Source organism: Electrophorus electricus, chromosome 3, assembly GCF_041902795.1.
Source record: "Electrophorus electricus isolate QZ-2024a chromosome 3, ASM4190279v1, whole genome shotgun sequence".
Lineage (NCBI taxonomy): Eukaryota > Metazoa > Chordata > Actinopteri > Gymnotiformes > Gymnotidae > Electrophorus > Electrophorus electricus.
The window spans coordinates 26,977,625-26,990,961 of NC_137499.1; the positions used below are offsets into that span (position 1 = coordinate 26,977,625).

At 39.6% G+C, this 13,337-nt stretch overlaps 2 protein-coding genes across 2 annotated transcripts; one reads left to right on the forward strand and one right to left on the reverse strand.

The window, feature by feature from the left end:
* Window positions 1-1,055: 1,055 nt before the first annotated feature.
* On the forward strand, window positions 1,056-4,925 carry LOC113580074 (pentraxin fusion protein). The gene is made up of 5 exons (XM_081708302.1): window positions 1,056-1,116; window positions 1,217-1,496; window positions 1,584-1,720; window positions 1,876-2,158; window positions 4,494-4,925. Exons 1-5 carry the CDS (start codon window positions 1,056-1,058, stop codon window positions 4,633-4,635), a joined length of 903 nt encoding a protein of 300 aa, XP_081564428.1. The 3' UTR covers window positions 4,636-4,925.
* A 4,327-nt stretch (window positions 4,926-9,252) lies between these two features.
* Window positions 9,253-13,322, reverse strand: LOC145656976 (uncharacterized). The gene is made up of 3 exons (XM_081710873.1): window positions 13,190-13,322; window positions 11,539-11,593; window positions 9,253-10,788 (listed from the first exon to the last, which is right to left on the reverse strand). The coding sequence occupies exon 3, from the start codon at window positions 10,612-10,614 to the stop codon at window positions 10,150-10,152; it is 465 nt and encodes a 154-aa protein (XP_081566999.1). The 5' UTR covers window positions 10,615-10,788; window positions 11,539-11,593; window positions 13,190-13,322; the 3' UTR covers window positions 9,253-10,149.
* Window positions 13,323-13,337: the final 15 nt, after the last annotated feature.

Below are 13,337 nucleotides of genomic sequence, written 5' to 3' on the forward strand. Positions count from 1 at the left end.
AAAAACCAGATTCATAGTTTTTTACAGATCAAAATGAAATCAACAGAAATTCAAAGAACTGAATAAAGATCAGATGGATAAATAAAATGAAATATAAAGCAAAGAACAAAAAGTAGAAATAATTTGTAATACAAATAAGAGTTACATTGTTAGAAAGTAAATCACTTAATTTAAACAGATTAAAAAAATTTAAACAAATCTAAACCAGTAAATCATAACCTTTCCCTTCAATCTGCCTAGATCATCAAGAGGCCTCAGATCCCTAGTGGATAGTGGGTTTTACTACCATGTTTCTATTGAGAGGTCTGAGAGGTTTCACTGAAACATAACGATCAATTCACTGAGGAAGAGTGGAGCAAAACAGTGGAGGCCCATTAGACAGATTTGTAGGGTGACTAGGAGAGCCTAATTAGGAGACCTATGAGGCTGAGCAGGTAGATGTGGACAAGACCACGGAGGCATTTATAGACTATAAAAGATCTTGGTCAATCTTGAAAGATCTGGCTGGCCAGTAGAGGGATCTCTGATCAAGGTCTCTCTGAATACTTCAATATCAACATGTTCTCAATCATCATATAAATCCATTCAGGGAAATGGAACATAGCACAACCCATGTAACAAATGTTCTGTACGTTTCACACAATTACGCATTTCAACCCGAGATGTTGCCAATTGCCCAAACCTACACGGCAAAGCTTTAATTGTAGTATGCAGTATACCTGTCTGGAAACATCATCCCTTGTCCTGTTCTCCACTCATTTATTCAGATTGCTCTTTTAACATGTTGCCTGCCTCAGTGTGTATTTGTGAAATTCTGTGGGTGTGGGTTCATGCCAGTTTTCTCCTTTCCCATAATTATCTCTCCCTTGTGGAGATGAAGTGAAGTGCAGCCTGCTAAAGGTATATGAAAGTGTGAGAGAGTAACAGATTAGGTCCTTGGAGTACTTTGCAGCTGACAAAACAGAAAACAACACACACACACACACACACACACACACACACACACACACAAAAACAACCCTAATATGCTCTTTTTTCCCTCAAACATACAGATGATGCCATCTGTGATTTTGTCCCTTATGCTCCTACCTGGACTTTGTGTCACTGCTTTCAGAGGTAGCTACATCCCAATAATGAATAATTCTCTGCGTGTTGTTTCCTGAGTCACTCTTCAAAGTATTTTTGAGCTCTCATATTTCTTTGTTTTCCTGAACAGAGAACATTGCACTTAAAGGCAAAGCAACGCAGTCGTCTACAGGTTACACAGGACAGGCTATGTTTGCTGTAGATGGCAACAGTGATACAAACTATGGGCATGGTACATGCACTCACACTGTGCTTGAGAAGGATCCCTGGTGGAGGGTGGAGTTGCCTCACACCTACAGTGTAGACATGGTAACCATCACTAACCGTGGTGATTGTTGTGAAGAGCGGATCAATGGAGCTCAGATTCGCATCGGCAACAGCCTTGAGAACAATGGCAACAACAATCACCTGTGAGACTTTTCTCATACATTTGAGTGTTTATGCTACTCCTGCAAGTGCTCAATTACCCTTTCATCCTGCTTTTAATGCATCTACAGAGTTGCTACCATTGGATCCCTCCAGAGTGGTGCCACAGAAACGTACAAGTTCGCCCCTGTTAAAGGCAGATTTGTTAATATTGTCATACCTGGACATCAAAAATATCTCACTCTCTGTGAGGTAAAGGTATTTGAAGGTGAGAATCTGCAAAAGTGAGGATATGACTCTCAGTAACTGATTAAAGATGAGGAATTCAGCTTCATTGTGTACATTCCTCAAACTGAAGATACAATTATTGAAACTTAATTTATTTTAAAGAGTACTAACTTTGTCCGTGGTTTCCCCACATAGCTGACCTGAGGAATCTCGCCCTCAGAGGAACAGCAACCCAGTCCAGCTTGCACAGTCTTGCCCAAAAGGCCGTAGATGGGAATAGAAATTTTAATTTGAAGAACGGATTCTGTACATATACAGCACTAGAGAGTGCCCCCTGGTGGAGGGTGGACCTCCATCACACATATACTATCCACTATGTGGCTCTGACCAACCAAGGTGACTGCTGTTCATATTGTTTGAACGGGGCTGAGATTCGTATTGGAGATTCCCTACAGAATGATGGGAAAGACAATCCTCTGTAAGTGATGTTACTCAAAAAAAATACATTATTTAATGTAAAAATTATGTAATATTACTTTTAGAAATTTTAGAAACAACAAGGCTCCTGTCCCTTAGACAATATCATCCCCCGAGCCTTGGTCTTTCATGACAACATTGTCTTGGCTGTTCTAAACATATATGCACATATCAAAATGCATATTGTGACATTATTATTTGGCCTCTTGGCTTATTCCTGAGCTGCATCATACAAAAGCTACTGTATACCCGCTAGAGTGTCTCAGTAGGAAAACATGTCTGCCAGTGCATGTACTTGCTTATAAAGATCATGCTATGATTTAAAAGGAGGCCCTTAAGAAGTCAGATGCTAGAGCTCTCTTCTTTCCTGTGTATAAACTAATGCAACCTGCTAACACTTTCCCTTTTGCATCTTCAATAGAAATGCTATAAATTTTCACAAAAAAAAATATTAATGAATAGATAAAATCTATCTCCAGCTTTAGCGATCATCTTGATCTGTAGCTGATTTTACATTGCCGTCACCTTCAACTGTCAGCTGCTTTTCTACTTTTGCCCCTGTGGATGAAAATATAGCCTCTGGGCTTATTAAGGCAGCCAAAGCCACTACCTGTCATCTGGATTCCATACCCTCTACACTTCCCACCCTTTGCCCACTTATAACTAAAGTCCTCAATGTATCTTAGTTCTGGCTCTGTTCCTATAAGACATGAATTGGTTACAATCACTCCTGTTTTTAAAAGGCCTAACCTTAAGGACTTTAAGAACTACAGACCTATTTTCAACCCTCCTTTTCTTGGCAAACTGCTTGAACATGCTATGGCAGCACAGTTGAAAACACCTGCCTTCCATTATTTGAACAGTTTCATTCTGGGTTTAAAGTTGAATACAGTACTGAAACTGCCTTTATTAGGGTTATAATATAGCTGGTAGCAGCTGACTGGTTTGTTGAACAAACTTATTCTTCTAGATCTTACTGCTGCCTTCGACGCAGTATATCATAACACCTTGATTTGTAGACTTGGAAACCTGGTTGGCATCAATAAAACTGCACTTGTGTGATTTAAGTCATATCTCACTGATAGACAACAGTTTGTCTCTAATGGCAAGTTTACGCTGCCTCCTCACATGGTGTTGCTCAGGGTTCAGTCCTTAGCCCTCTACTCTTTATTATTTACATGTTCCGCCTTGGTAACATTATCAGAAAGCATGGTCTCCAATTCTATTTTGTACACAAAATTTACATGCTGAGCCTTCAGACATGCCCTAGTTGAATGCCTGGCTGACCTAAAACCTTGGACGGCTAAGAATTTTCTAAAAGTAAGCAATGACAAATCTGAGGCAATACAAATTGCTTCTACTGCATTATTATCTTATTGTTTATTATGATTATTTAATTTTATTTATTTTTTCATCTTCATTGTGACCTTGGGTATCTTAAAATGTGCTTATAGATAAAATATATTATTATTATTATTATTATTATTGAACTTTAGATATAGGGGTAGTATTGAAATCTAGTGCACAATCAATATAGAAATCATTTTATTGCCTTTATTCTAGTCTTGAGCATAGGATAGGAACAGTGGAGCCATATACTTGGTACTCAAATGCTCCACATTGAATGAGTAGGTGGGGATGCAGTGGATCTATGGAGCTCATTAGATGTTGGCGGTTTCTGTGATATTCATGATATCAGTTGTATGAACATGGCAAGATCTTTGATTGTTTGCTGCTTGAACAGCTGCTATGCCAGCTGTCTGTGTGATGGTTGTTGAGTTTTTTGAGATTTTTGAGATTTATGCAGCCAGTGTACACATTTCTAACTTTGCCACACAGTGATGGGTTGTTTGTACTTAGGCTTTCTTCTCTACTTGTAGTACAAGGACTTTCAGAAACATGTTTTTTCTCTCTCTCTCTCTTAACTGACTAACATGAAAGCAAATATGTCTACATAAAGCACAAAGCCAAAACTTCATGTAGAGCAGATACAGCATGATAGTAGTACCACCGAGGTTATGGATTTGATTCCCAGCGAGCATGTGTAAGTTGCTCTGAACAAGAATGTCTGTTAAATGCAAAACCCTCAGAACAGGCCAGGCATCCCAATGAGCACAAGAACACAATCAACTTTCAGTGGTGAAAAATAAAAAAGAATCAACGGGATGCTAAGTAAGTTTTAGTACATTTGTGTCTGAAAATAATTTCCATATAGGCATTTCATTTAAATCATGTTATTTAATGTGTGTTCAGAAAACTGCTGCTGAATCTCTGAGGTTTTTAATCAGTTTTCTATTTAATACCCATGATTCATTCTATTTCCTTGTGTTCCCCAGCTGTGCCACTGTCTCCTCTATCCCTCCTGGGCAGACTGAGTATTTTGTCTGCACCAAGTTTCTGAAGGGTCGCTATATGACTGCAGTTCTTCCAAGAGTGGGAATTCTGAGCCTGTGTGAGATGGAGGTGTTTGGTCAGTGACCCATTGCTGAGAGGAGTCTAATGGCATGAAATATTGCTATTCACTCACTAAAACATTATTGTTTTATCAAAATACATTTCTTTATTACAAAATTCAAAATGTTTAATCACTGATTGGTTAGTGATTCTTTCATTATTGCAAAAAATAAGTCTCTAATTAAATTAAAGATTTAACCTGAAAATGTTTTTGTTGTCTTTTTTTGAAGATCAGTAGAATAAAGCAAAGACAAATTCAGGTTTAGGTTTCCAGCATGAGTATGGAGCCTTAGCTTGCTGCTCTAACAGCTCTCTTTGTTTGAATCTAAGGTTTTTACTTTGCACAAGAAAGGTTTGAAACAAAAAGATAGCTAACAAATTTTCCATCAATAAAATGTAACCAAAATGAGAGAATGAAAGGTCAATGACAGTCTGGTTCCGTTCTGTCCCCACCTCTACCTGTCTGCTTGTGACACACAATCAAACTCACACAAAAATAAATCTCTGCTTGTCAATTACATATCTGATAGATAGCACATGAACCTTTAGTCAAAGCAAATTTATCCAGTTCTATAAATTTTATCTTGTTTGCATTGAGAAGTTATTTAAGTAAAGATTAACCCAGAATTATTAAGGCAAAATAGCTGCTGATATTTCATTTTAGTTCAATTCTATTGTTTTTTTTATGTTAAATAGTGTCAACAAGCTTTAGTTTAATTAAAATGTAATAGATCCTTTTGTATTAAAATCCAAAGCAGGTCTGTTTATAAAGTTTGAAATTAATTAGGACATGTTTACATTTTCTGTTAAACAACTAAAAGATTTGTTTAATGCAATAAAAATGAAAGTCAACAGATGAAAATTGGAACCAGAGCATGCGCAGTAGACAGTATCTCCACCCAAACTCCGGCTACACTTGTTAGGAAACGCCCACACAACATAATAAAAGCTAGCTAGTTATTCATAATAATCCATAATCAGTAAACATGTGCCTTCATTTCCAACAACCCCATTCTGGAATTAACATCTTTAGCAGTCTAGCTAAATGACCTTAAATGAAGCCATATTCAGTCCTCCAAATGATATACTTAATAATCGCCTATTATATTTATTTTACCTAATTACAGGATATCATTCACATTATTTAATTGCATGTGACACGACAACCAATATTTTAATACTCAGGTATGCTTTGGTATCAAGTGCTTCGGAGACATTTCGACAAACAAGCTAGCGTTAGCTAGGAAGTTAACGCTAGCAGCTAGCCACCTCGGCAAACCTAAAAGAACTGAACTGAACAAGATACTGCTTTATTTCAAAAAATGTCAACTCAAACAGTCAACAGTACAGTGAAAGGTAAAAGTGAAGTGAGGTAAAATGTCATGTGAAGCTTAATATAGCTAACGTTGAGTTCGCTGCATGTACGTTCACGTTTCACCGTCAGTATTAGTTGTCCACACAACCAATCACCTCATCCGCAACATCTCATTTAAATAATCAAATAATGTATATAAAACCCTTTAATCGTAAAAAAAAAATATTGAGAGCGGTATTAACGTGAGGGGACGTTTTAGAATTGATACAACACAATTGACAAAAATAATTAGATGTGTAATTTGAAATAAAATTTGTTCACGTCCATGGAAATGGGCGGGGTTAAAAGTTGTATTGCAGCCAGCCGCTAAAGGGCAGTGGACGCATAGTGGCTTCACTTTTCTCCCGGTGTCGTTCAATCCCCTTCTATGTCTTGTTTATACAGTGTGTGATCTGCCCTCTCAGTTTTGTGGATAGGAGTTAAGCGCCAATGAATAGAGGATAAAAACGCGCCTACGCGTGATTCGTTGGTTCGTATGTCACTAGCGATGATGGATTGGCGTATAGTTGATGAAGCTTGAGTGATTCTTGAAAGTAGGGACGATGAGAACAGAGCTTCATATCCCGAGGATGTTGTTTCATTTGAGGATTACCAAAATAAAAGGGATCCATTTGAAGATAGGTAAGTGAAAGTACTTCACAGTATCGCTATAGTAGTGAACGTAACTAGATAAAGTTACATTTAGGGTGTGTTTATACTTGTAGTTCGGTTCGGTTACATTTTAGTCCTGGTTTGCTTAGCGTTCACACATATAAATTTACTATCGAATCAAATTATGTTTTTTTTTTTAAAGTGCCGTATGAGGCACGTATGATACAGTCTGTGGTCTTAATGCGCTTATCGAGGTTGTGTATACCTAACCTAGTGCTATTTTTACCATCTGGAAACCCAGCAAGAAGACGACGTATAGTTCCTATGCCTGTACCGGACTAACAGCTATAATGGAAAATATTTTTTGTTTTCAGTGTTTTCTGTCGCGGCGAACCAAGCAGAATTCGTTTAGAAACGGACCGAGACCCACCATCGAACCAGTTACCAAGTCTGAGCACACCCAACTCTAACATGAAATCTGCTGCTAGATAGATACATGCTGCTTCTGTGCAACATGTGTTAAACTAATTTTTCGTATAATAGTTATGACGTTTGTACATTAGTAAAAAAATTTTTTTACTGTAATTACTGGAAACTGTAGATTGTGGAGTTCTACAATGGGAGAAAGTGTGAATGAACTGTTGTGCATGTGTGGGATCTGTAGGTGGAAAAAGGAAAGGGAGTGAGAACCTACTTTCAATGAACTTAGTAATAATGTGTCCTACATTTATATTTTTACAGAGAGGATTCATTGCTGCAAACACCCAGTGAATCACTACAGCAGCCAACATCTCACCAGTTTCTACTATCTTCTCTGCATACCAGGTGCTCAGCTTCTCCCCTGCAGCCATCACCTTCTGCCCGGCCAACAGAGGTCCCGTTCCCATCTGTCACAAATACCCCCCCCACCCCCCACAGCCATCAATACCCTCACCTGCACATCAGCCAGCTACTCTGTCCTGGAAGACAAAGACCAGCTCGGACACCAGGACCACAGCTCAGTTATGCCTCCAAATAAACACCCCTTGACCGCTCCAAATTTTTCTTTCCTGTACAAACAGTACAAACACTGTGCCAACACACAAATAAGCAGGCTGCTAAAAATATAGCACTGGAAAAGAAGTACAAATAGACTGACCTGAACGTGGAGGATTTTTAGAAGTTCATGGGGCTGCTTCTCTACATGTCGATGGTGAAAATCAGCAACATTTCTGATTACTGGAGGCATGATCACCTCTTTTCTTTGCCTCTGCCATCACAGATCATGTCTGTGATCATGGAATCTTCATCTTAGCAACCCTGGTGATGTCCATAATGACAAGAAAAAGGGCACAGGCCAGCATGACCGACTCTTCTCTCTAAAACCCTTGATGAACAACCTGAAAAATGCATGCAAGTCATTTTATCATCCCTGCAGAGAGCTGGCAGTGGTTGAAAGGAAGGTTACATCAAGGGCTAAAACTGGGATGACCCAGTTCATAAAAGACAAAGCAACAAAGGATGGAATCAAGCTGTTTGTCTTGGCTGACTGAAAGTGGATTCTTCTGTCTACACGGGAAGAAGTGACATCCCATCTGGACATGGGCTGTCCTATGATGTTATGTCTCCTGTGCAGCCAGGTTACCTGGGCACAGGCTACCACATTTATATGGGTAATTTTTATTATAGCCTCAAGCTCTTCAGGGCTCTCCATGAGCGCAATTTTTCAGCCTGTGGAATTTGCAGGGAGAACCGCAAAGACTGACCCACAGACAGATATGAACACCCTCACTAAAATGTCGAAGAGAGGTTCTATAAGATGGATCCGTGATGGCCCCATCATTTATGTCAAATGGATGTACACGAAGGAGGTTTTGGTCTGCTCCACAGCACGCGTAGCACATTCTGGTGAAACTGTGCAGAGGAATGTGAAAGAGCAAGATGGCTCCTGGACAAAGGTTTCAATCCCCTGTCCCAGACCAGTTAGAGAGTACAACAGAAAGCTGTTTTATCACTTTCTGGACATTGCCACAGCCAAGAGCTTCATTCTTCACAAGGAACTATGCAGTGCAACAAAAGCAGCCCATTTTGTGGTCCACAGACCTTTTGTGGAGACTGACTGATGAGCTCTGTGGCCTGCCTCTCCACACAGCTCCTGCCAAGGCACACACGGGTCATCTTCCTGTGCCCAAGTCCACGCAGCAGCACCCAGTGCGAAAGCTACCACGGGCCGCAGGAGATGCGAACATTGCCAAAGTCAAGGTCTGCGAAAGGACACTCCATGGAAGTGTAGGGAGTGTGATGTTGCCCTCTACATGCAATTGGACAAACTGTTTTGTTGCTGCGGATGTGCTGATGTCATTCAAAGCCATGGCCTATACACTTCCTACTGATTGGCGGTTGTAATCTTTGTGCTGCAGTCATTGTTCTCTAATTTTGATCATTGTGTTTTCTGCAAAATAAAGGTTGTTTAAATATCTTGATTATTTTGTAAAACACTGGTCTAGTGGCATGGTATACCCCTAACAAAATCCTTCAAATGTTGACAGATTAAGATTATATTGCATTATTTCTGGAAAAAAAAAAAAGTTGTTCTCCAACTTTGATCTGTGGATGGATAGATGAAGGCAAGCAACTGGTCCACCATCTGCATCTTGGCTCTTTGCACATGCATTAATCAAACTAAAGCATCCTCATTGCCATGGTTATGTAACTTTAATACAAATCCTTACTGATAACATTTGGATTCCCTAGAATAGCTTCTGTTGAATGACCCACTTTTTGCCATAGTTATCTACCTGAACTGCTGATGGAAGGAAATGTCTCTAATTCAAGTACTTCATTTGTTTTGATTCTGATTTGAACCCCCTGTGTTCAGTATTTAACCCAGGAGCTTCCTCTAGCTGTTGGATTGGAATTAAAAAAAAAAAAAAAAAAGCAACAAACTTCACCTTTTATAAGCAGAAAGGTAACAGGCAGCATGATTGAACAGAAGAGCCCAAACATAAGTTTCAGATTCTGCGAAGACTGTGGCCATGAAATAATGGCCTCATCTGTCACAGTTAATGATGACATTTCTTATTCGCAAAAGTTTCCATACCAATGGAAACTTTCAGCACTAAGGTCTTTATTTCATAAGTCATTGTTGTAATATTTTTTTAATTTTGATCTGTTGCTTTAATTTATATTCCTATCAGTGCCTCATTCAACTTATAAAACCTAAATCTGTTTGTATTGCATGGTATCTTATTTCTCTAACGACCTCATTGATCGTTTGAATTACGAAGATGGTGTTAATTAAGTCCTTTTCATCTTCTTTCCAAGTGACGTTTTTAACATCTGATTAATCTGCCTGTATTTATATTGTCTCCTTCAAAGAAAATGGACCATGCTCATGCTTCTATTTTGGTTAGGGCTTTATCATCTTGCCAGTTTAATAGTATAAAACGTTCTGACTTTGTAGGCCAAGGTCTTTCCTGAAGAATGTCCATGCAAGTATGTACTGATTTGTCCTCTTCTGCTCCTCTCCACTCTATTCTGCAGGTTTCCTGCATGGTCCAGCTGAGCAGTTACTTTCATACTGCCATCCTTTGTCAAAGCGGGCTTGTGCGGAGCAGAAGTGTGGTCTCCACACCCAGGGCCCGGAGCTGTTTCAGCAGCTTCTCTGCAAACTGCAGGTCCCTAGCCAGCTCACAGCCCACCAGGCTGAGGGTGCGTACCTGCCCATTCTCCATCTTCATCATGCGCACCACCTTGGTCAGTTCCTCTGGCCTGTATCCCTCCAGCCTCATGCCTCCATCATCTCCTCCCCCATGACCAACCAGCACCCTGCGACCACATGCAGTAAGACAAGCCCCTGAACCTTTGAGTAACAGTAGTGACCCTTTCTGGAGGAGCAGTAACGTGGACATGACCGACTGCTTCTCAAACACTGAGGAGGCTGCCTGAAGTACCGCTGGCTCATCCTGCAGGGCTACAGTGTTCTGCAAGTTGTACCTGGTGGTCTGATCTTTCCTAATCATGGTTTGGTCATCACAAACTTGTGCCGCTTCACACATGCAGTGCTCAGTACACACACTCTCATCACACACCCAAGACAGGTCTGAGCTGCGGTTCAGATGCAGTAGTTGCTGTAGAGTTAGTAGATGATCGACCAGCTGCTGTGGATCTGCACCACAGACTCCAGCTGACAATGGCCCCCCTCTTCCTCTGGTCAGTGCAGCTCTCAGTGGCTGTATGAGAGGCAGAAAGACATCAGTGTTCATCACATTAGGTGAAGTAGCATTCAGGTCATAGTTTATCAGTGAGACAGTAGCTGCACCTTCAAAGAACAACTGGAATGTCACATTGTATACGGTCTTACTGAGTAACAAAGAAAACAAGGAAAAATATTCTGTCACAGGTGTAGGTTCATAACTGAAAGCTATACATTCTGTACAGCATACAAAGCTAAGGCTTCTGGTCAGTTACATCTAGAAATGCTTAACACATAGGGATAGAGTTTCTTACATTCATTAGGCAAACAGCTTCACCATATTGATTTGCAGTTGACAGTCCATTAAGATTGTGAACTGTGTGCTTTTTGGTTTGAAAAATTTTTTATTTCTCCATTTTTAGTCGAGCAATAGACATCAAATGATATACACTATACTTTAAATTTAAATAAAATATACGGATTAATTAAAAAATGACATTTTATATATTTTATCTTATTTCATGAACAAGATGCAAGGAATTGTTATTCATTCACATAAGTGGCCTTGTGAGACACTAGGCTATACATTTGTAGTGAGATTACTACTGTTCTCAGAAAACTTGGGAATATTGTCAAACCTGGACCAGGACCTGATTTTAGACTAGCACTCCTTGAGATGCTTGATAATTATTAGTTAGCCTGCTAAAGTGCAAAAGCAGACTACGGAACAGAGTGCCTGTTCTTTACTGATGAATACAGGCAGACGTACACCACACCTCTTACTCACTTAAAGAGCTCTGTCTCTACATTCTGATGGCTGTTCAGAGGATCATGTAGCTGACCTGTAAACAGAGAGAGAACAACAGACTCTTCATATCCTACCCATAAAAAAAGACATCTGTCAATGAAATGCTATATTACTGTGTGCAGTAGCACTGTAGCTGAGAAGAGTGGGAAAGTGACCAACAACAATGTGAAGACCACATGAAGCTTCATCTCCAAATGATGTCTGAGTGTGGTGTGCTGTGAACTCCTCAGCACGATCCTTAAATAACACTCAGCTGGCTCCTGCCTACTGCTCGTGAAGTAGACTTGCTGTTGTATTTTAATAACGGTCCCACTTTGCCAGTTAGGGTAAGAGCATACAGAATTTTCATGTGCCAGATCTTTCTATTTGCATGAGTGAAGGCCAAGTTATAGATAATCTATGCTGGAGAAGGTTACTGCACAGGATTGGTGCACTGGACATATCAAGTGAGTCTCTAAAGTCAATTTTCCAGGACTTTTTACACTGTAAATGACATCCATTTCATAATATACAGCTAGAGACAGCTATGGTGGCTTTATTACCTACTATTGGCTAAAACTCTGTTGCACCTTCGGAACAATTCTTCACTACATAAATTCTATAAGGTGCTGGAAATATGCTTTTGGAACCATGGTCCATGCCATGGCCTTGTGGTATCACACATTTCCTGTTGCTTTATCAGATACAGGCTCATGTGGCAAACCTGCTGTTCCGTTCCAAGGATCTCCAAATGTGCTACTGATTAGGGACATCTTTTGCAATTTGTGCCAGCCCCTACTTTTTGAATTGACCTAAACTTGCCATGCAAATATTAAAAAACAAAGGCTGATGCATAAAATGTAACTTGAACTGAGGGTGAATTCATAGTATGTAGGCTAACATTGAAAAGGTGTGTGATGTTTAAACAACCGATTCTCATGTTCCATGATTGCCTAGCACCTGCGTGATCTGGGGTAAGCCAACATTCACCTGTTTACCTCACCTACAGTTTAGATTCATGAGTAATCTACAAAAAAAACCCCAAACCTATGTGTGTGTGTGTGTGAGATTAAGGTTATTAGATTAGAATGACCTACAAAACCTGATTTCTGAAATGCCACCCTACAGTACTGTATCATACAACAGTGCCACCATCAACTTTCCAAGTCATACAAAGCTAGGATAAAGTGTCAAATTAACCAGGGTTAATCTGTGCTAGGCTAAGATAGAACACAAAGTCCCTTTAGTTATTTTTACTGACCTCAGTAGTTTCTCTTCCTACAATTGCTTACACAAATGAAAAGAAAAGAACAAATTTTGCCAGTCACTGGTCATAGGAAGTAAATATGCATGTTACATGACCTTCATATGGTTTTACGACTGAAAAATTTCCAAGAAAAGATAAATGGATGTCATTTCTAAAGCACTAACGACCAAATGGAGCTACACTTAGTCCACTAGTGGCAATCACATCAGTTATTACAGGAAGCATGTTCTCCTTTTATAAAATAGGGAAGCTATTGCTTTGTTAGCCCAAACCATTACCTTTCTGTCCCTTTGCTGCTTGTTTGACATTATTTCATTGCCAGCTTATTAAAAAATGCTGTTCTTACAGGTTTCACAACTGCACAGGGAACTTCAACACAAACACCTTTTAAGATAGAAATCCCATCCGCAGATTGTTTTCTGATCTTCAAAGTTGTGTGGCTCAATCTAGTGTGTGTAATGTAGCTGTATCAGAGCAGTCTTCTAACTTCTCCATGTGTAAAAATTTCTAATGGAAAAAATAAATCAATAAA